The sequence below is a fragment of the Hypomesus transpacificus genome, chromosome 14 (genome assembly GCF_021917145.1).
Source record: "Hypomesus transpacificus isolate Combined female chromosome 14, fHypTra1, whole genome shotgun sequence".
Taxonomy (NCBI): Eukaryota; Metazoa; Chordata; class Actinopteri; order Osmeriformes; family Osmeridae; genus Hypomesus; species Hypomesus transpacificus.
In genome coordinates, this window is record NC_061073.1 from 11,115,413 (window position 1) to 11,137,168 (window position 21,756).

Sequence of the window (21,756 nt, forward strand, 5' to 3'; positions counted from 1 at the left end):
CATATCTCATGCTCTTTGACATGTTTGTGAGTAGACAGATGTTTCTGCAAATGATGAACATCAGTAATGTGCATGATAAAGTTGATTTCAAGGTAAAAGATAATCATTCAACGTACATTTAACAATTGTTCTGTCTGACAACCTCGTCTTAGAACTGGGAAATCACTTAAAATGTATTCCGAAAGTTTGTTCACGACTTTGCAGGCCATATTGTGGTACAGCATTTAGCACTGGAGTCCTTTTTTAGAATTTTATGAATGAAGGCGTGTTGAGTTTCCCAAAATTGCCTCCAGGGGGTAGACCCACATTTCGAGTTTATCTATTTATTTCCCTGTATGTGGACGAAGATACCGCATTTTAATACTGTTTTGTGAAAGACCATCGACCAAAATATAAAGGAGTATGTGTCAATCCACCCCGATTTGGCAAAGACGAGCGATTTAGACCGTTCTGAGGCTTTTTTTCCCCTACGATTCTCCGTCATTACCACAGATGGCAAAGTTGTGAATGTTAGACGAAACGCATCTATGTTTCCCTTTAGGTAATACAAATGTCAAAAGGAAATGAATAGGCATTTGAACAGTAACATCACGTCCGGACCTTGTTTATCGCTATTTTGCCACTAAACTAGCACGCCATTACCCTCTGAAGGCAGAGGAACGAGAACGTCTTGGATAGATGTAGTCAGCAACTGCACGAGGAATTATAGCCGTCCTTGTTTAAGAAATATTTACAATAGCGTAACATCTCGCATTAACTGATACAGGTGACCAAAGCTAAGGACCTTTGGGAAGAATGGCAACCAGTCTGTCGACAGAGGAAGAACAGGTAAGCTAACACTGAATCATCCCTCTTCTTGCCTTTACAGTAGTTAGCGAGCTAACTATTAACGTAGAAATATAGACATCATTCCATCCGGCGCTACATTGCCTCGCGTTTCCTACCCATCTGTATCGAGCAAACCAATGTGGCGAAATTGTTTCTCACCCAACCCAGGCCTTTCTATAGTTATGCTGGCCTATTGTACTACTGACGTTTAAAGCAAAGAGAGAAGCTAGCTAGCTAGCTGAAAGTAAAAAAAAAACAAACATTTACTGGTCAACGGAAATGTGCCTGAAATAGAAACACCATTCTAACTTTTCTGCAATGAAGATTGTACAGAAGCATTATTATAAGTGTTAATGAATACAGGGTAAAAGCTGTAGGTATTATCACACTTACAAAAGTAGGGAATATTTTAGGAAACGTTTTATCTATCCCGTTATGTCTTAGAAATACCTAATGGCAAACAATAGGCATTTCGATCATATTATCACGTCTGGACCATATATTAGACCCTGCCGTTTTAGGTAATGACTAGTTATTAACATGCGAAATGAATAACTGCTACGGCTAACTGCAGATGCTCATGAAGACAAAGTTCACTTCTTGGGCAGGATTTAACATAAACTATAACTACTTTGTTCAAGCGACCTGATTAAGTGATTTTGAATGAGTCATGGTTTACAGTTATTTTTAGCTTGTTCCAATGCACTTGAATCCTATTTGCATGTGACACAGGCATAGATTTATGAAACGAGGAAATAGATTTATCCGTGTTCTGTCCAATAACCCTGTTTCCAGCTTTTAGTGATGGATGTTAATTGTTGGCCCAATCCTTATCCCTATGATGTTACACAGTGATACCGCAGTTCACTACTTCAGTTAATCCCTGCATGGACCCATGGATAGTGAAGTGTGCCATATTGGGTAGTTAGATTCTTAGTTGTCTGATGTACCAAGTTTTTTGTGGATAGGTGCACTTTGGGCCAAACATCATGTTGGAATTTTACTCAAGGGCAGCTGTTAAAAGCATTTCCACTGGACTAGAGCTATCCTGTGTGTGTCTGTGTGTGTGCGTGTCTGTGTGTGTGTCTTTTTGTGTGTGTGTGAATGAGATAGACAGAGAGAAGGAGAGAGAGAAGGAGAGGGAGAGAGGGAAAAGAAAGGGCATGGGAGAAACCTAGAGAGAGGGAGGGGGGGTAGCCACCTCCCAGGAAGTGCTACAGGAAGGGAGAAAGTGGGGGATACTGAGAGTGACGCATTAGGCTTCCTGTTTAGTATTCACTTGTGCCAAGTTGGACTCGAAGGAATAGGGTCTCAGCAACAACCATTATACTGGGAAAATGTTTTTGGTGTTGAAGATCAGATGTCTGGAAAACTGTAAAAGGATCTAGGCTATATCTCTTACTTGTGATTACATTTCCTTTTGTTATGTGGAACCAACATACGTAAATTGAAGCTTTTTAGGAGCATGCGAAGAGAAGTGCTGTCATTGTAAAATAATTATTTAAAATTGATTGTTATAGTGCAGCTCACATTGGTCATAAGGTTGTAATGTGAATATAAGGCTGAATCTAGCAGACTACTTTCTGTTAAGTAACAAAGGCATACTTGAAATAAACAAAGATAAAACATTTTCAGAATAGTTTGAGCCCCCTTTGTGAAGTGTTCTGAGATTGGGGGACTTATCCCTTCAGAGTTAATCCTCTGATCTTCTGGAAATGTGGATTGGAATGTGTTGTTTTCGCTGACTTGGCTTTTATCTTCAGTTTAAGAGACAAGGTGAATTTGAGAACTGTCTTGTTCCAACAAAGCAGCACAAACATATTTTTGTCTAATAATAACAAGAATGATTTAATCTAATCTTAATTAAATAGAGAATTGTTGTGTTAGGAATATGAAAACCAAGGGATTAGCTAAATAAATACAAATATGTTTTATTATGACATGACTTCTTGACATTTTGATAGTGTTTTAATAGGCAGCACATTCACAGTTCATTATCAACAGTAATTCAGACCAAGCTATGACAAGTGTATGTTAAGTAAATTCTTCGCCAAATTTGGCTGTTGCTATGCCACGGCCAACCAACAGTACATAGGCCTATGCATTGGCCAGGTGGCTTGTGAAAGGCCTATTCGCATCATTGTGCCAAGTGCAAACCCAATACCTCTCTGCTCGTCCCCATCACCATGTACAGGCCTAAACCGAAGCCGTGTTCCGTAGATCATGATTATGATCATGAAGCTAAACTACAGCATGATTTATTGAACGCTATTGGAGCTATTGGCTATTTCACATCATAATGAAAGGGTTTCATTCTGGAATGTGAATGTGAATTCAACAGGTGTCATCTGAAAAGCCATCTTCATCTCATGTCCAATTAACATTTACTTCCAGAAATAAACAGTCCTTCACACCCCCCAACACCATTTTAATGGACCTACATGTAGTATTCTGCTGAAGTCTAGATTAACTTCAATTCTACATTATAACTAAGGCTGCACCCGGTCCCCATCTCTTTAGTTTCACTTCCTCCTTGAAATTGTATTATCCTTTGGGTTTCTTTTTAGGCTACTAAGCAGTTTCTGGAGGAAATTACCAAGTGGACCACTCAGCATGGAGTATCCCCTCTGTCTTGGGACCTGGCTGTAAAGTTCCTCATGGCACGCAAGTTTGATGTCCTCCGAGCCATTGAGCTCTTCCATAATTACAGGGTAAGGTGCTTTGCACGTGTGTGTGCAAGGCATTTGTGTATACTTGAGTACTAAAATGTGTCGGCGTTGCTAATTGAGCTGGGGGAAATGCCGTTTTTGTTTTTACATTTGTGAGCAATTGATTTACTAACCTTGTTTAAAGACCCCTACTGTTTAGACCTGATGTCCTGCTTTATTGTAATGTCACTAGATCTTAAACACATATCTGCTTGACAGCCTGACTGCCATCTACGTGCCTCACTTCATCATCACGCATTGATTGTAAACTTACAGAAAGTTTTACCCAAACCTTTTCTTCTTTGCTGTTGGCGCAAGTTTAATCGCTAGCTCCTTTTCCTTTTAAGTATTTGAAAATATCACATATCAAAAACTCAAATTGAATCTTTTCCCCTTATACCTCTCCTTTTTCTATCATCTGAACGGACTTCATAATCAACAGGGCTTTTTCCATTTCTACCAGTTTTCACCTGAGTATTAGTGTCTAGGGTTTCTTGTTGAAAGTCTGCATGTAGACTTCAGGGATCAGCCTCATTGTGATGTATTGTCCCCAGGAGACACGACTGAAAGAAGGCATTGTCAGACTGCAGCCCCAGGAAGAACCCCTGCGCTCCGAGTTACTCAGTGGCAAATTCACAGTGCTGGTGAGTGAGTCTCTGTGTTACTACTGAGAACTGCACATACCCAGCACCAGACCTTGACCCTAGCCTATTGTATTTCCACCTGCGACGGCAGCCAAATGGGACCTTTTGACTTCTTGATCTGATACCCTCCGATCAGTATCCATAACCAACCTATCTATCCCACGTTTGGATTGATGGGGGGAGGAGTACACTACAATGCAGTCATCAAAATCCAGTGATTCCTTTGTGGCATGAGCCCGTCCCTTTCCAAACAAAGCAGGTCTGGCCCAGAAATGAGAATGGTTATCTACAAACCATAAACCCCCAAAATAAAATAAAACTGAGTTCCATCCTTCACAGGTAAAGGGCCCAGAGACTATTAATCTATGCCACTTTATCTTTTGCGCCCTAGCCCAATGCTTGCCAGCGCCCTGAACTTAGCTTCTATGTCGGTAGCGCTGGTCCCCTGTGTAGCTTGGTAGTGCTATGCGGTTATATGATACTTAATGTCAACTTAATGTCAACTAACCAAACATTGTAGATGGAATCCTATGCTGAGCTATGGTACGACTGCTAAATGATTCATAATGGTGATGATGATTCACTGATCAGTGCTTGTGATCCGTTTATGGTAAACATGAATAGGATTCTGTCGTCACTGTAACTGCTGGCAGCCATGATCCCCTTTAATTGGTGTATCTGTACTCCCAGAGTGTGCGAGACCCATCTGGTGCCTCCATAGCCCTGTACACTGCCAAGCTCCACCACCCCAATAAAACTGGGAACCACGTGGTCCTGCAAGCTCTCTTTTACATCCTGGACCGAGCAGTAGAGAGGTAGGACCTGCATGCGTCTTGGGTTTTCTGGAGGACTCGTTTAAGCACATTTGTTTTGACGGGCATGTCAACATTTCAGTTTGTGGTATATGCAAGAAAAGCATACTTCTTCCGTTCTACAATTTATACAGTACTGTGCAAAATTGCACTTTTATACTAAGATACATTTAAGACTAGGGGTGTCACGATACCAAAAATTCAGTAGTCGGTGCCAATACCATTAAAATAACACGATTCTCGATGCCAATTTCGATACCATGGTAAAAAAAAAAGAGGATTGTCTAAGATTCCATGTAGGCTACTTGAACCATGAACTTCTTTAAAATATTTGAAAAATAGCAAAATGTCCTACAAAGACATACAAAACATGTGCAATAGAGCATAGCACAACATAATAAAGTGCAATTAAGCCATTCAGCTAACAAGATTAACATGACACGAGTTTACCTTCTAAACTATGGGCTAACGTTAAAACTACAGCTAACCTAAACTATGTACATAAGCCATTGTAACACACGTGCCCACCATCTCAAACATCATGTAACGTGTATTTTAGTATGACAAAAATTAAACAAACAGAAAAAGAGCATTCTTTGGATGTGTTCAGAATTTCGCCGCGACTTCAACGAATATTGATTTATTTTGTATGATGCCAGATGTTAGCATCGGTGCTGCGCCTCTTCTGGAACTGAATCAGAACTTGCCTTGAATTCTTTAAACAAATCCAGATGACGATCTTTCAGATGCTTAGCTAAATTGGAAGTATTCCCCCTTGGTCTGAAGACTGCGGTAGTATTTTTTGCATAATGGCTTCTGCGGATTAATTATAACGCCACGGTCATCTGCCTCAAACGCAAACTACTTTTTTTGCCTTTCTTGTCAACAAGTTGAAGCGGGGCGATCGCTAAAGCAGCAGTTGTTATCTTGTTTTTCTTAATGTAAACGTCGACTGGAACACTCCTGAAGGCGCAGCACCGATGCTAACATCTGGCATCGGCGCTCACGGTACTTACGGTGCTTCAAAAAAATGGGCATCGTCGGTGTTTTGTTATTTTAGCATCGGAAGGTACCGTAAGTATCGGTTCTCGTGACATCCCTATTTAAGACTGAATGTAAAACATCATAGGTACTTAAGACTTTAAGCACAGTGCTGTATTCAAATGTTTATAATGTTTTGTGCAGTGTTTTATTGATTTGATTATGGTGCTATATATATATATATAAATATATATATTATTTTTTTTCTCACACATTTAGAATGGCATTTGGAATACCTTAATTCTCTCTTGTGCTTTTAGCTTTGAGACTCAAAGAAATGGCCTAGTGTTCATTTACGACATGGCAGGATCCAACTACACCAACTTTGAGCTTGACCTCAGCAAGAAGATCCTCAATTTACTGAAGGTTGGAAAAATGGAGCGGCATTTTGTAAATGAATGACGTGTTTGAGGGAACTTAGGGAAGTTAGTTTAGAAAGAATTTCACTGAATCTGTCTTTATGAAATCTGTGTTAAACGTTGATCATTCACCTAAAAAGTATGTGAACTGTGAACAACATCTAACCCCCTTTGCTACACAGCCTTTGGTGATTTGGGGGAGTGGGAGGACAGTAGGGAGTGCTGGTGATGTGTTTGGCCAGCTCTGTTTTCCATTATTCTGAGCACCACCACCTGCATCCAACCTACGCATGGGGAATGGAAAAAACAGAAGGAGAGAACCACAAGCTCGACTGAAGGGTTGTTGAGAGCGTCTCGTGTTCTTGGGTCACACTTTGTGTTTCGTGTGGGCATGGGCAAAGACCAACTACAGCGGCACACACCCAGCTAGTCCAATGCTTCAGATCCCCTGTCGAGTTCTGTGCCAGGATCCCATTCATCCTTTAAATACAGCTTTACAAATGTCCAGTACTGTTTTGGTTTGTTTTGATTTACAACATAATTATTTCTTGCAACATTTTGTATCTCGGCTGTGCTTGTGAGTCATACATACTGTAATGATCCGGTGAACTAAAACGGTGCTCGTTCTGTCCACCAGGGTGCCTTCCCTGCCAGGCTGAAGAAAGTATTGATTGTGGGTGCCCCCGTGTGGTTCCGAGTCCCCTACAACCTGCTGAGTCTGCTGCTTAAGGACAAACTGAGGGAGAGGGTGCGTGGAGTGCAAGGTTCTCCACAAAGCTTATTCATATCCTGAGAAACAAGCAGGTTTAGGATCCTAGGTTCCAAGGAGTCTTCCGTACCAGGTCCCAACAAATGCACTTTATTTGCCATTTCGTGTGGCTTTTGGAGTCTACTGTTGCACTTTAACAACAAGCAAATCAAATTGCAGAATTGACAGGATTATTTTTTAAATAATTTTAGTGATGCCAACCTGTGAGCTAAATAAACTCCTACAAACCTCATAGCCTTTTCTCTGGGCTGTTATTGAATCCAAAAAACAAACAGACTGAAACAAATAACACTTTTTTTAAGGCCATTCATTAGTCAAATAGTGTACATGATATTTGTACAGTACACCAATACAGCTAGACTTCTGTTATAGGTGTAATGGCTGTGTGCTGGATTAACATGATTTGTGCCTCATTAGAGTTGGCTAGAAATGGTCAAGTGAATTCCCTTTTCGGCTTCTCACACACCCTCACTTTCTAAAATGAGAACTCTTGCCTGTATTCCCCTCCAGGTTCAGATGGTAAAGATGTCTGATCTCCGCCAGTACCTCCCGAGGGACTGCCTCCCAGAGCACCTGGGGGGGCTGCTGCCTCTGGACGCCCCCGGCTGGAACCAGCAGCTTCTGGCCGGCCAGAACGGACACGTGGACCCCGTGGACGAACTCGTTGGCATTCCTCTGGAGAAGTCGTCCGTTCACATTCCAGGGCCCGAGGCCATGAGTCTGGAGGATCTCCGGGCCCACCTGGGCAGGCTGCAGCGCCCGGGGGTCCACCATGAGTACGAGGAGCTCCGCACGGAAGCACCATCCGGAACCTTCAACTGTGCCCTGTGAGTTGGCTCCATGACAACTGAAGTTCCAGCATATTTGATACATTTGTAAAAAAAAAAAAGAAAAGAGGAAAAAAAAAACATTGTGATTGTACAATTATGATTGAATGAAAGTATCTATTTTGAAGCGCCTTTCAATTCACATATTAATTGTCAGATTCATCTATTTTAAGGACAAGCGTACACCAGAATGCTTGAATATACGGTTTACAGCACCATACCCTTCTTAATTAAGTAATTGTCTTATTGGCTACAGAACTTCATACAACCAGGAGAGGAATCGTTATGGAGATGTTCTGTGTCTTGATCAAACGAGAGTTCGCCTTAAAGCCAGAAGAAATGAGGTTTATTCCACTCAGAATCCCATTCACACAATCACACACATATTCTGTATCGTTAGTTCTGTGCGTGCTTCAGAGTTTCCGTTTGCCCCACAGGGAGGGCCTAATCTCCTTCTCAGAGGCAAAACTCAAAAACCTCTCCTACTGGGGCTAAGGGAAATCAAACAGCTGACGGAAATAATCTTAGTTTAGACAATTGCCATTTATGGCTAATCGGAGGCTTTGAGGGGGCGAGCATGAAGTTAGTTTATGTGTAAACCATTTTAGTATTTGTTCTGATTTGTGATTGGAAACATGCATCTTTGTAGCGTACGCCATGCATAAACATACTTCATTCCAAAGGTACATTTTATCAGTTGTCTTGTAACAAATGACAGCGTGTTCCCACAGAGATCAGACTACATCAATGCCAGCTTCATGGATGGCTACAAACAGAAGAATGCATACATTGGCACTCAAGGTACAAGTAGCCCCCAGATCATGTTGAACTAATCTATCTGCTACATTTATCATCTTGGTCAATTGTGAGGAGTTTTCTTATATTGTACTTTGACGAATCATATTGAGATACATTTTTCATGTCACTTTTCATAAATGTGTTGTATCTAATGTCAATTGTGTGCACTCAAAACCATCCTTTAGGTCCCTTGGAAAAGACGTATGGTGATTTCTGGAGGATGGTTTGGGAGCAAAATGTGCTTGTTATCGTTATGACAACAAGGTAAATGCTTTTAAAGTATATAGCTATAATATGAAAGGGTTAGATGTATTATGAGCTTATTTGAAACATTTGAATTCACCAGCACAAAAAAAAAGAATTTGTAAAAAATGTAATCGTTTGATTGGAATGTGGTAGTGTCAACACTTTTCATTGGACAATGTCCACATCTCAAAAACAATAAAAGCAAACCTGTCCAATTGCTTTAGAGTTTGGGAAAGACTGAACTTTTTTATTTGCGACCCTTTAGGCATCGTGTTTTTACTGTGTTGTCTGTGGAAGTGTACAAACATAGACATAGAAATGTACATACCGCGTTTACGTTTTGATGTGCATCTGCATGTCCAACGTATTGGAGCAATCAAGATCCACTAGTAAATATAAACAATGTGTATTAAAGAAACGCAAAATCTACTATACCTCATTATGAACCAATTTTCATGAAATTTAGTTTGTTATAAACATGAGAAATTGCACATGAGACTGGTAACCTGTAATTGAGTTTAATTCCAATAAGGAACCTGTATCATGTGCAATTGTATTTTCAAGTTTATAACCAATTTAAAACATATTCTTGAAAATCAATTTGGAATTGAGAATGTTACAGTGGCCTATCAGTATGTAGCACATTTGGGACACGCCAACCCTCTGTCCGTAGAAATACGCAATCATGTAAAGCAGGCGTAGGGGCATGGTACCATACCATCAACACCATTGTCAATGCAATTGATTTGATGGTTCGTTTTGCAGGACAGACGAAGGTGGCCGAAAGAAGTGTGGCCAGTATTGGCCTATAGAGGAGGGTGGCCAGGAGGTCTACGGTCACATTGCTGTGGTCAACCAGAAAGTGGACAGCCACGCTCATTACAATCAGACCACTTTGGAATTACACAACACCGAGGTACAGACGCTAGCCCCTTATGTCTGTCTTTAGCTCACCAAACAAAGAAAAAGCGTCACTGTTGACGGTGTTCCATTCACCAGCAAGTTTGCAGCCACCCCTGCATTGCGCCAGCGTTAGCTCTGCACATGACCCTTTTTTTAAAAGACTGCTTGTTTAGTAACCGTTCTAATTCAAACCCAACTAACGTCACTCCCGTCCCATCAGACCTGTGAGGAAAGACGGGTGGACCACTTCCAGTACCTGAGCTGGCCGGACTATGGAGTTCCTTCTTCAGCCGTGACACTCATTGACTTCCTGTTGGCCGTGAAGCTCCAGCAGAGCAAAGCAGTCCGGACCATGGGAGCTCAGTGGACGGGCCCCCCTCTCGGGTCCCCCATGGTGGTCCACTGCAGCGCGGGGATCGGCAGGACAGGTGAGGGTTTTATTCGAATTGTGGTCGTCGAATTGTGTCGGAAATGGCAGGTGAAGAGGCTGTTTGGGGGACGGGACCGGAACAGCACTCAAGCACCTTTAGTCCTCCTCTCACTCCCATAGTCCGTGCCACCGATTCTGTGGCAAACTTTGGGGAAAAATCTCTGCAGCTGAGATGTAAAGCATCAAATGTCTGTAGTTTATCTTTTCGATGGCTAAAGAGCCAACAGAATCGCACCTTATGTCTAATAAGCAATACAGTAAAGCACATTAAATCCTGAATCTGAATTCATATTGGAAGGTCTTGGACAACGCCCAACCTTGTTATAAGCATATTCATCTTATAATTCCACCTTTTAAAACGATCCTTGTCTCTCCCTTTCCAGGTACATTCTGTGCTCTGGACATTTGTCTGTCCCAGCTACAGGACGTGGGCACTCTGAATGTGAAACAGACTGTCCGGCTCATGAGAACACAAAGAGCCTTCAGTATCCAGACTCCAGACCAGTACTTCTTCTGCCACAACGCCATTTTGGAGCACGCCCAGAGGCACGGCTTGTTTTCAGCCAACAATTGAGGCCCTGAACCTCTCGCATCGTTTCCTAACCAATCAGTGTGAGCAGACGAGGCCTCCGGGACCAACTCATTTCCCCCCTCCCCCCCTCCTTGATATCCCTTCTGGGTGGAGACAGAGCTGTGACCAAGATCAATGTTAGATCAACATGTTAGCAGCAGATCTTTGCCATGTTAGCATCAGTTCCATATGCTGTGATGGCAGTTCTCAATGTTAAGGTTCATTTATTTTTTCCAAGATTGTAGTTAGCGTTGTGACATACTGCTCAGTAATCACATTGTGCAGTGTGGTATAGGTGTGTGGCAGTTACTGATATGAACCGTATGCAAAATCCTTTCTATCCCTATAAATATGGACTAAGCAGAGATGTTGGGCGGGGGAGGTGAACTCCATTTTGAAGGACTTACAAGCATCCCCAGCATGTAATGCCAGTGCATTGTGCTTGAAGACTATGACTGGGGTTGAGTAGCTTGTCATTTGGACATACATTGTAATAAGGATGTGTGGTTGTTGCAATACAAGCTTGTAACACGTTTCAAGTTTTCACCAAAATCGAAAGAAATTCCATTCAGCTGTATATACAAAGGTCTGTTGTGACCTTTCAACACATGGGTCACAATAAAAGACAATAGTTCAAATATAAAGATGATGAAGTTATATAAGGGTGTTATGGTTCCTATACTAGACCCTAAACTGGAAATAAGACCGTTTTTTTCCCAGGCTAGTGTTGTGATGACACACTGAAACAGCCTGACCTGTTGGTCGTCTCAAGAGGCCAGAGGCTGGACACCCGGGCCCCGGCCCTGTCCCACAGAGCAGGGGACACGGAAGACATGGAATACCAGCCAGCCTTGGGATTCATGCTGAACAAAGCATACTCATGCGTGTAGAGTAACTCATAACCTGCCGTCCGTATGTAATGTTCATTTTATTCTGTATATGCAGAAAAGTCATGGTCATTTCGTCATTTTTTAGTCATGTAAATGAGGTTTTAAATCGTGTAAATCCATTGGTCAAATGAGATGGGAAACCTGAATAAGCTTCTGTTTTGCCAATGAAATATGGGACCAATATATTCCATGCCGAAGTTATTTTTAGTTCAGCTTAGTATGGCGGCGTTTGCTGAGACTAACTATTGAAGCTGGTAGATGGACAAAATCAAAGTGAATTGTAAAAAAGATATCTAATAATTATAACCTTTTGTGATCTTAACAGTTAACATGTCAATAGGGATGAGGTAAACTAAATGATGTTTTCAACCTGTGTATTTTATTGTACTGAAAACCGCTTTAGTGTAAAACCTGATGATTGTGACAAGAAAATTGTGTCACACTGCTTGAGTCCAAAACAGACCAATCAGGCAGTCCCTGACCAGACATCAATATAATATATATACTGTATATGACATCATTATAAATATACACTACCCTATCTTGTTCGCACTGAAACCAGACAGCAAGTCATGTTTTCACTTTTCTTGTCAGAGTCTCACTATTTCTCCTAGCACTGTAATTGTGGGTAAATGCTTAAATTGCTTAAATAACAAAATTAACAAGATATTAATAAGTAACTTCAAATTTATTTTGTTTGTATGTGTTAAAGACTGCAGAATCATTGTCACATAAACATTAGTTCATCAGATTATACATCTGTCCAAATTGTCTTTCTGTATGCTTTATAATTCAGTTCTCTGCCTGTGAATCATTCGGTTAAATGTAAAAGTATGTGGATACATGCTCAGTATACAGACACCTGCTTGTTGAACCTCTCCATCTAAAATCATGGACAATATATTGAAGCTCCTCCCCACTTCAGTAATTGACTCCAAACCTTTTTACATTTACTTTTACATGATGAGGGATTTGGTTACCCTCATACACAATGAATCTGCAAAAACATGAATGAATGAATCTGTGACTTGCCAGGCTGGTTCTAGTGTGACAAACGGTTGGAGCTTTTTAATGTATTTCTAATGGAAACATATCCTGAATTGTTGTTACAACATTTTAGTAGAAACTCTCCCCCAAAAAGTGGAGGCAGTTACAGAAGCCAAATAGATATCAACTCCATATTAATGACCAAGATTTTGGAATGGGACGTTGTTAAATACTGAGCAGACTGCAAACCTTTGGCCATATAGTGTATATGTTTAATGACACAGCTGTATTTTTGTCATCTATGTGGATATGAACACCCCTTAGTATGTACTGTATATGTGACATTTGCTAATTTAGTCCTCTAGCATATGTTACAAAGTAATGTATGTTAATTCTCAGTCATTATTTCGGAACGTGGTTGTAGTACATTCATTTTAAAGTCCCGGTAGTGAATGACATCAAATGTGGTGCAGCTGGTTACCAGTCCAATACTACATTGATTTGCTGAAATATGCTGGTCCAATTGCAACAGCTTTTCCCTTTATGCCTTCAGAGATTACATCATGTGGGAAATTCCAAGCAAGTGAATGTTGCTAACTTGATTGCTGTGAAATTCACTTTTACGGTTATCTAATGAATGTTTTGATACTGATTCCAACAATTGTCATAATAATTACTTAATGTTGTCATTCCCATTACTGTACAGCGCCAGTACATAGAACATGTCATGTTTTCAGTTGTTGGGTTGAAGTGGGCTCTTTGCTACTGAATTCATATTGAATTTGCTTGTAGTGAAGCAGATTATGTTTGCTATCTTCATGCACTCAATAATTGTAAGATTATCACTCTTAATTATGGACACATAGTCTGACCAATAGTATTTTTTCTATTGTATTCAACTATTTTTTCAAGTAAACATTCTATTTGCAGTAGTACAAGTATGATTGCAAGGAAATCACTCAAGTATGCTATATTAAATGCCACTGTGTACAACATCTGTGTTGCTTATGGTATTTTTTCTAAACTGATTCTTTATTAACATTTGATTTTATAACAACATTGCAAATTTTTTCCAATGCAGGTTACACTGCAAATGGCTAATAAAGTGTATCTGAACGTGGTGGTTCTACAGTTTTCTCCACAGCCCCGTTTGACACAAATGAATCATTCAGACAGTGAGTCAGCAATAGTAGGCCTAATGTAGGCGTATGAAAGCAGACAGGTGGGAAGTTTAAATGCCACAGCATATCTGTCAATAGATAACGATTTCTGTTGACTTCGGTTCCCTACGCAGCGCCCACACTTCGCAGTTCGACCCTACATATTTTTCCTTGGAATGGGTGGATGTTCATGACAGTTGTAGATAATCTTCATTCAGGGGGAAGAAATTATCACGCTCCGCCATCTGAAGCATCAACAGTACGGAGAAGCAGATGACAGCTAGGATGGGTGGGTACTATCCGATGAACGGGACTCATCCCATTGGCGCTGCGACGTCGTGTTAAAATCGATAATAGCGCTGTTCTTTTGTGCTGCTGTTTCCCACGAAGTAACCCTCTTCCACCGTTAGGTGTTTGCTGACCTGAGAGCCTTATCTATAGGACTGAGCCCTAGTTCATCAGTCTGTTGTATTTGAGAGCAGTAGTGATATGAAACCTCTTACTGCACCTTATCCATTAGTTCATTACTTTAACTGACTACAGGAACTACCCTGGTGTCAGCAAAATATGTAGGGGACAGACACACCGTGGCAAAGTATTTTATCAAAATGTATAAAGTTGGAAAAGAGCTTAGCACTAAGGAACGATTAAAGAGTGTTTAATTGTGTCACTATCGTTCTCAATTTCACGGTGAGAATTATAATTCTTGTTTATTACAGAGTTGAACAGTTTTATTGTTTATTAAAAATAACAGTGAGCTCATAAATATTGCAATATGTGAAAATTGACAGTGCTATAAATAGTGTAAGCCTATTCTTGCACAATACATTGCACGTACAGTTCCTTTTTGCTGCTGTTGGTGAACTCACACAAAGCAGATTAAAATGATGAAAATATCAAGTGGACAGACATTCATGTGAATTTGAAAGTTGTCATATGTGCCTTCTTTAAAAGGTGAAAGAGATCACGTAGCCACGAAAACACGATAAAATACACAGTGTAACTCATATGTAAACTACACAGAGTCCTCTCAAATTTAACTCTTCTTCTCCCCCACGCCCACTACCTAAAAAATGATCTGGATTAGTCTCTGACCGCATTTGAACAGGTACAGTTCAATAAGAATGTGGTCCGTGGCACTATTGAATTACAGTCTAATGTTTCTCATAACCCCTCTATTTTATTTCTGTACCATTTTTCTCTCATTATTCTACTACCATTCTGCCACTGGTCCATCGATCCTTTAATCTAATTAACAGCAGATACCCCTTCACCTTTAGATAGAGCCGCATCTCAATATGAGCCTATTCAGACTGTTCGTAGTGTTAACCGTGCTGTGATCAAATCAACCAAAACACATTCCTATCAGCTTAATTGGCACAAGTGAACATACAGCGTAACACTTTTATGAAGCTACCCAGAATTTCCCTGAAGCTTAAACATTGAACACGCGTTCCCTCCACACTACATAGACAGAACAAACACAGCGCTGTGCCATTTTTTTGGTTTTTGCTTCTCTGTGGTTCCCCCTTTTAGCATAAGAAGGCTCTGGGGTCAGTCAGTCAGCCATGCACAGACCGTCCTGGCCTGTAGGGGACGATAGCAAAGTTCCTGGGGGACAGACTGACTGCGCTCTTCCCAGGGCTCTGGAAGGAAGACCGGGCGGCTCCTGGAGACAGGATCACTGGTCACAGTCCTTCAATGTTTCTGTTGGAGGCAAAGGTAAAGTCAGGGAAAGTAGATCCATCTGGTCTGGTCTCGTGGTAAGCGGACGTGGTAATCAAATGTGATAGGTCAGGTGAGGTCTCTGGTAGGTCTTTCGGATAGGTCAGGTTTGGTAGGTCTTTCGGATAGGTCAGGTTTGGTAGGTATCGCTGGTAGGTCAGGTATGGTAAGTCTCGCTGGTACGCCGGTCTCTAATGTGAGAAGCCATACCTGCTGTCCCAGAGCCTGCAGGGAGCGGAACTCGATCTGCTCCCTCTTCTCCCTGATCCAGTCGGGCTCATCTGGGATCATGAAGGCCAGAACCATCTTGATCAGGATCAGTATGTGCTGTAGACCACAAACACACACACAGGCCCAATCACACACACATAGAAATGCATGTTCGAAGTTCAGGTGGCTGATTGGAGACACAGCTGCCTAACTGGGCATGCTGTGGGCCTACGACATCAGCAGCCTCGCTCGTGTTTCTGGGTGGGAGAGTTGAATGGAGCATACCTCGACCAGGATGGCAACCAGCATGATGTTCCTGCCGGAGATCCCTCCCTCCAGGCAGAACTCCCGTATCCGTGGAGACAGCAGTAGCAGCCAGCAGTTAGACATGACGGATACAAAGCTCAGGATCTCAAATGCTGTCTGAGACACACACACAGACACACACACACACACACACACATACACATACAGATACGTACACATGCACAAAAACACACACAGAGACATATTATTACAGATTGTGGGGGGCGGACACCAATAAAGATCTCCACTAGCCAGACACTAATGAGAACGGATGAGAAAAGTTCCTCATCCATCAATCGTCTCGTCCATCCATCTGTTATTCCATCCTTACACCTCATCTCTTTTTCCATCCATCACATCATCGTCCATCACTTCATCCATCTGTACACATTGTCCACACGGTCTATTAGGCAGCATCCTGACCTGCCACACCCCCATGCTGGCCACGGGGGCACAGAAAGGCTTCCGGAAAAGCTTGCAGATCTTGTAGGCGTCGCCCCGGATCTCCGTCACGTTGTTCAGGAGCAGGAGCACGGGGGTGAGCGGGTACACGCAGGAGAAAAGACTCAAATACCCAAACTGCACCAGCAGCTCGATGTACTCTGAAAACAGGCCCTGGGAGAAAGAGGAGGAAGGACAGAGAGGAGGCGCCTCGGTGAGCCAGCTACGTTACTTTATACTACAGATATCTAGGGAGTCAGGTGGTTGAGCGGTTAGGGAATCGGGATAGTAATCTGAAGGTTGCCAGTTCGATTCCCGGCTGTGCAAAATGACGTTGTGTCCTTGGGCAAGGCACTTAACCCTACTTGCCTCGGGGCAATGTCCCTGTACTTACTGTAAGTCCCTCTGGATAAGAGCGTCTGCTAAATGACTAAGTGTAAATGTAAGTATCTCTGTTCAGGGGTTCAGGTTGGTGGCACTTTTTCTACTGGCATTGCATGACGGTGTGTGCGAAAGGCCTGCTGGGACTGACGGGGAAGGGCGGCAGGCTTCTCTGGGCGCGTATCTTGTCCTCCTCCGAGTCGTCCTCCAGTTGGGGGCGCTGTGGGGCCCGGAGGAAACGGTCGACCAGCCAGGGCACCACCAGCTCTGTGCACTGGTTCACCAGCTGGGTCACTATCAACAGGGAGGACAGCCTCTACACATTCACATGCATACACACAAGCACACACACACACACATATGTGCACACATACACACACACACACACACACAGGGTATTACAAAGATATACACAGAGAGATACATTGAAGGAGAAATACACTAGGAGATGCTCTGAAGGAGTATCCAAGGGTCTACCTACCTTGCGCAGCAGTGGCAGGTCCTGTTTGTAGAAAGCGATGTGGAACAGCACGGCAAAGTAGTTAAAGAAACTGAACTGTAAAGAAAAGAGGGGGGGGGTAATGATTAAATAGGAATGAATATGTTATCATGCATCACCTGGTGGTATTCAAAACCATGTAAATTGCGTTCCTCTCCAACTCTGACGAGAAAATAGGAGAGGGGAGGAGGAGGAGGATTACTGACCATCAGAACTTTGGCGGTGTGGTGATTCTGGAAGGATGACTCCTCCCTGTGGTTCTCTAGCAGGTTAGAACAGAGATACATCAGTGATCATGTGGTCAAGTCTTTACAACACATGGATGATCATAACAAATATCCATTCTGAACAAATGTTTGGGAATTATTCATGATTATCTCTGGGATCTTTGACGTTACTATCAACCTCACCGCCCTCCATCCCTTTATATCCACACTCCCTCTACTCGCATCCCTTACTCCCCCTCCGCCCTCTCTCCTTCTACTTCCATAGTTCCACCTTAACAGACCCTTTCCATCCCTCCCTCTTTCTCCATCCCATCCTCCCTCTTCTTCCTTCTCCCTTTCCATCCTCCCTCCCTTCCTCCCTCTCTCACCCCATTCCGTCAGTTTGAGGGCCACTCGGCCGTACAGCGTGCTGAGCATGTTGGTGTAGAGGATGTGCAGCATGGAGGGCAGGTACAGCAGGGCTCCAGACAGCAGGGACCCCCAGTCCTGGTGCAGCTGCTTCGCCAGCGTCTCCCCCTGGTAGAACCCCGCCATGCCCAGCAGCACCAGCCCCAGGAACAGCACCACCACGGGAAGGGACCCCAGCCCCACCCGCATCTGCCGGCGCCACTCGGGAAAGAGGGGCTCCACCCGCTTCGTCACCGGGTTCACCCCCAGGGTTCCCTGGAAGCCGGGGCGTGGCTCGGCGAAGCGCTCCGCCAGGCTCAGCACGCCCCAGCAGTGGGAGAGGGCGGAGCTCCGTCTCTTCCACAGCTCCATGAAGATGGTGGACCACACCATGCTGAAGACGGCCTGCACCATGTAGCCACTCATGGCCAGCCCCGCCTCCTCCTCCTCCGGCGCCGCCGGCTGAGAGGACTTGGCCGAGTCCGTGGCCCCGCCCCCAGGAAGGAACAGCATCAAGGCCACGCCCACGAGCGCGGGGGGAACCAGAGCCCAGGTGTAGAAGTCCAGGAAGCTGAAGTAGAAACCCACGCTGCCGCCGAAATACGCCTGGATGGCGTCTGTGCCGGGAGAGAGGCTTTAGGGGAAGGGATGTGTGTGCGGTTGTGCCTACTTTCATGTGTGTGTGTGCCCTTCCTTACCTAGGGGCTGACCCCACACTTGTGTACCAGAGTACCAGCTTTTTCCCAGCTGGTCTAGGGTCTGCTGGTGGTGGATGGGCACGATGTCCAGGATCACTCCTGCCTTCTGCAGCTTCTGACCTACACAGCACCACCACGGCACGGAGGCGGGAGAGACAGGCCGAGAGAAACCACAAGAGAGAGACATGAAGATAGATGCCATGACGGTCTCAAAGACCACGAGAACACATCAACCCACACCATGGAATTTCCGGCTTTTCGGTGGTGTAAGAAGAGAAGAGATGTTCATGATGAAAACATGAAAGTTGGTGGGGAGTCAGAGGACCCTGGTTCAGGTCCCCCGGAGTGAAGGGAGTGAGTGAGTGAATGAGTGAGGAAGGTGGTCATGCTGACGGAGAGAGACACTCACAGATGTTCTGGCGGGCCCTCAGCTGTCCCCGGTCGTCAGGCAGCCCAGGGATGTTCAGATCCTTCCGGGCCCTCAGACAGTCCAGCTCATACTTGATGATGTACTGACGCTCCGCCAGCGTGAGGAACGCCTGCATGTCATCTATAGACAGAGACAGATGAAGAGAGAGAGACAGAGAGAGAGAGAGAGAGAGAGAGAGAGAGAGAGAGAGAGAGAGAGAGAGAGAGAGAGAGAGAGAGAGTGGATGGGCAGATGGATAGATACTGTGTGAGATCTATACATTGTATATAAACTGTATTCTGTGCTGTGGCGTGGGAGAATCCTTGAACCTGCCTCTTACATCCAAGTCACGTGTGGGATGGCCTAAGTGTAGGCCTAATCTCACCAGTGTTTTTGAAGCTGTGTCTGTCGGGGTAGGAGAAGACAGTCATCTCCCCGTCACTGTAGGGCTTACAGAGTCCCAGCTCCTCCGTGGCCCTGAGGAGACAGCAGCGAGGGGCTGACAGCACGATCACCTCCCCGTCCTCGTCCTCCCCTGGGTGGGCTAGCAGCTGAGCTCCTGGGGGTGGAGGAATGGAGGGATGGGGGTGGAAGTGCAGATATAAGTGTATAAGTGTAGTTATAATGAAGGTTAAGGGATGAAAGGGTGGATTGATAGAAGGGGAGTAAGGATCAACACAAGCCAGTGCACACACTGATCCTGTTCAGTCAGTCAGAGGTTTCAACCCTTGCTATCCCCAGTGATCCCTTGTTGACCACTCACCTCCATCCTTCTTGGAGGCCTCTATCCGGGAGATGAACCATCGCTTGGTGTCTGGATGGACCTCCTCTCTCAGTTGGATCAGAACCAGAGGCTCAACCTTGTCCGACAGGCAGCAGGGACAGCTGACCTTGGACCACGCCCCCGGGTCCAACACTGCCGCTCCCACCTTCTTCCTCCCTGCCCCGTCATCTCCATCGACGTCCCCTGGCGTTGTCATAGCAACCTGCACGTAGAGAGGCGATACTGTGATGGTCAGTATACTGCACTAGAAGTGTATGTTTGTCGAACCCCTACAAACGCACACACACACACACCACACATACACATACACACACACCACATACACACCTTACACACAGAAGTCTTGCCCAACAGCCTTCCAGAAAGTTCAGCAACAGGCTGTTCCTCAGGAACATGAGAAAGCCTGAGGAGGACAGTGATAACCCTTCTTCAGCTCTGCCAGGACAGCACACATTGACATGATGGCTGTCTTATCTCTCTCACACACACGCAAGAACATTTATTTGCATGAGACGCAGACTTATGACAACCAGAATCACTAAAGCACCAGTATGGGTCTAAAGTTCATCTATTCTGTTAGATATTACACGTACATGCTATGTGAATAGCTAAAGGCTGGGACACACAGGTAGAGAGGGAGACAGGGAGAGAGGAGAGAGTGAGACAGGGAGAGAGTGAGACAGGGAGAGAGTAGAGAGGGAGACAGGGAGAGAGGAGAGAGTGAGACAGGGAGACAGGGAGAGAGAGTGAAACAGACTAAGACCAGTCGTGTTTCACCACCAAGGCCGTACACGCAGGGCGGATACTAGAGAACAGAACAGAGTATTAGATGCAGAAGATAACAACACAGGACAGGAAGGAAGAAGAGAAATGGGTTTGTCTCCACTTCCTGGAACTGAACTGCAGCACAACAAGATACCAGCTACATACGGGTCTCAAAGAGACAATTCACAAAGAGAGAGTGAGAGAGAGTCAGAGACAGGGAACGAGGGAGAGAGATCTAGTATTTCTGCTGATTCTGCAACTATCCCAGCCTCCACACAGACACACAGTTGTTATGAAGCCAATGTGACAATGCTGTAGATTGCCATGGTGTCCCATAAGCCAACACAAACACAGTAACACAAACACACTTACACGCTCCGCGTCTGTGTCCTGTGGATGCAGAGCTGCGCTGAGAGGAATGCAGTTCAACTTCTCCCTGGCCCAGAGGGTGTGGGGTTTCCTATTCCTTTCAGGCGCGTCCCAACCACTGCAGACCTGGGTCCTAAAGCCTGTCAACCTAGAGTCACCACACCCTTCTGTAAAAACTAGTCCTACGCAGTACTTGACATCAGATCTTTTGAGATGGATTTATGGTCTGAATAAAGAAGAGAGATACTGTAAATATGATTGGTTCATACAGTATGTCTAAGAAGTTGAATGTACAGAATGTACAGAATTTACAGAATGTACATGATGTACGTTAAACAACAACATTAAACACCAACACCAAACGTTCCGCGTCATCGTGGTGTGTTCATGCCAGATCGGGACTGAATTCCCGTCACTGTAGTACGTTTCTGCGTATGTGTGTGTGCAAGTGTGTCCGTGTATGCGTCTGAAACGTGTTGTGGAGGTTATGCGTCGTACAGGGAGATCCAGTAAAACATGAACAGGATTCTGAAGCACTAGTCAGCCAGGCTGCCTTTGATGGTGAAAGATAATATGTGGGAA

General features: G+C 44.0%; 2 protein-coding genes across 4 annotated transcripts; one reads left to right on the plus strand and one right to left on the minus strand.

The window, feature by feature from the left end:
- The first annotated feature begins 298 nt into the window (after window positions 1–298).
- ptpn9a (protein tyrosine phosphatase non-receptor type 9a) lies at window positions 299–13,911 on the plus strand. Of its 2 annotated transcripts, XM_047033810.1 has the most exons (14): window positions 299–541; window positions 767–828; window positions 3,396–3,539; window positions 4,091–4,180; window positions 4,871–4,995; window positions 6,294–6,399; window positions 7,030–7,140; window positions 7,672–7,988; window positions 8,245–8,332; window positions 8,720–8,789; window positions 8,972–9,050; window positions 9,798–9,948; window positions 10,156–10,363; window positions 10,749–13,911. In XM_047033810.1, the coding sequence occupies exons 2-14, from the start codon at window positions 796–798 to the stop codon at window positions 10,937–10,939; spliced, it is 1,713 nt and encodes a 570-aa protein (XP_046889766.1). In that variant the 5' UTR covers window positions 299–541; window positions 767–795; the 3' UTR covers window positions 10,940–13,911. The 2 variants fall into 2 exon arrangements, with proteins under 2 accessions (XP_046889766.1, XP_046889765.1); XM_047033809.1 differs by having other exon boundaries at window positions 299–828.
- Window positions 13,912–15,160: 1,249 nt separating this feature from the next.
- On the minus strand, window positions 15,161–21,386 carry ano10b (anoctamin 10b). Of its 2 annotated transcripts, XM_047034557.1 has the most exons (14): window positions 21,178–21,305; window positions 20,368–20,443; window positions 20,020–20,242; window positions 19,642–19,815; window positions 19,257–19,397; window positions 18,848–18,967; window positions 18,131–18,766; window positions 17,742–17,797; window positions 17,518–17,592; window positions 17,188–17,352; window positions 16,638–16,829; window positions 16,194–16,331; window positions 15,909–16,025; window positions 15,161–15,680 (listed from the first exon to the last, which is right to left on the minus strand). In XM_047034557.1, exons 3-14 carry the CDS (start codon window positions 20,234–20,236, stop codon window positions 15,672–15,674), a joined length of 2,040 nt encoding a protein of 679 aa, XP_046890513.1. In that variant the 5' UTR covers window positions 20,237–20,242; window positions 20,368–20,443; window positions 21,178–21,305; the 3' UTR covers window positions 15,161–15,671. The 2 variants fall into 2 exon arrangements, with proteins under 2 accessions (XP_046890513.1, XP_046890515.1); XM_047034559.1 differs by lacking the exon at window positions 20,368–20,443 and having other exon boundaries at window positions 21,178–21,386.
- Window positions 21,387–21,756: the final 370 nt, after the last annotated feature.

Coding starts and splice junctions, on each gene's coding strand:
- ptpn9a (XM_047033809.1), top strand. CDS start 796: ATGGCAACCAGTCTGTCGACAGAGGAAGAACAG. Junction 4,181..4,870: donor GTGGCAAATTCACAGTGCTG/GTGAGTGAGTCT, acceptor CTGTACTCCCAG/AGTGTGCGAGACCCATCTGG. Junction 9,051..9,797: donor GTTATCGTTATGACAACAAG/GTAAATGCTTTT, acceptor TTCGTTTTGCAG/GACAGACGAAGGTGGCCGAA.
- ano10b (XM_047034559.1), bottom strand. CDS start 20,236: ATGACAACGCCAGGGGACGTCGATGGAGATGACGGGGCAGGGAGGAAG. Junction 19,398..19,641: donor ACACAGCTTCAAAAACACTG/GTGAGATTAGGC, acceptor CTCTGTCTATAG/ATGACATGCAGGCGTTCCTC. Junction 17,353..17,517: donor ACCTGCCACTGCTGCGCAAG/GTAGGTAGACCC, acceptor GTGAATGTGTAG/AGGCTGTCCTCCCTGTTGAT.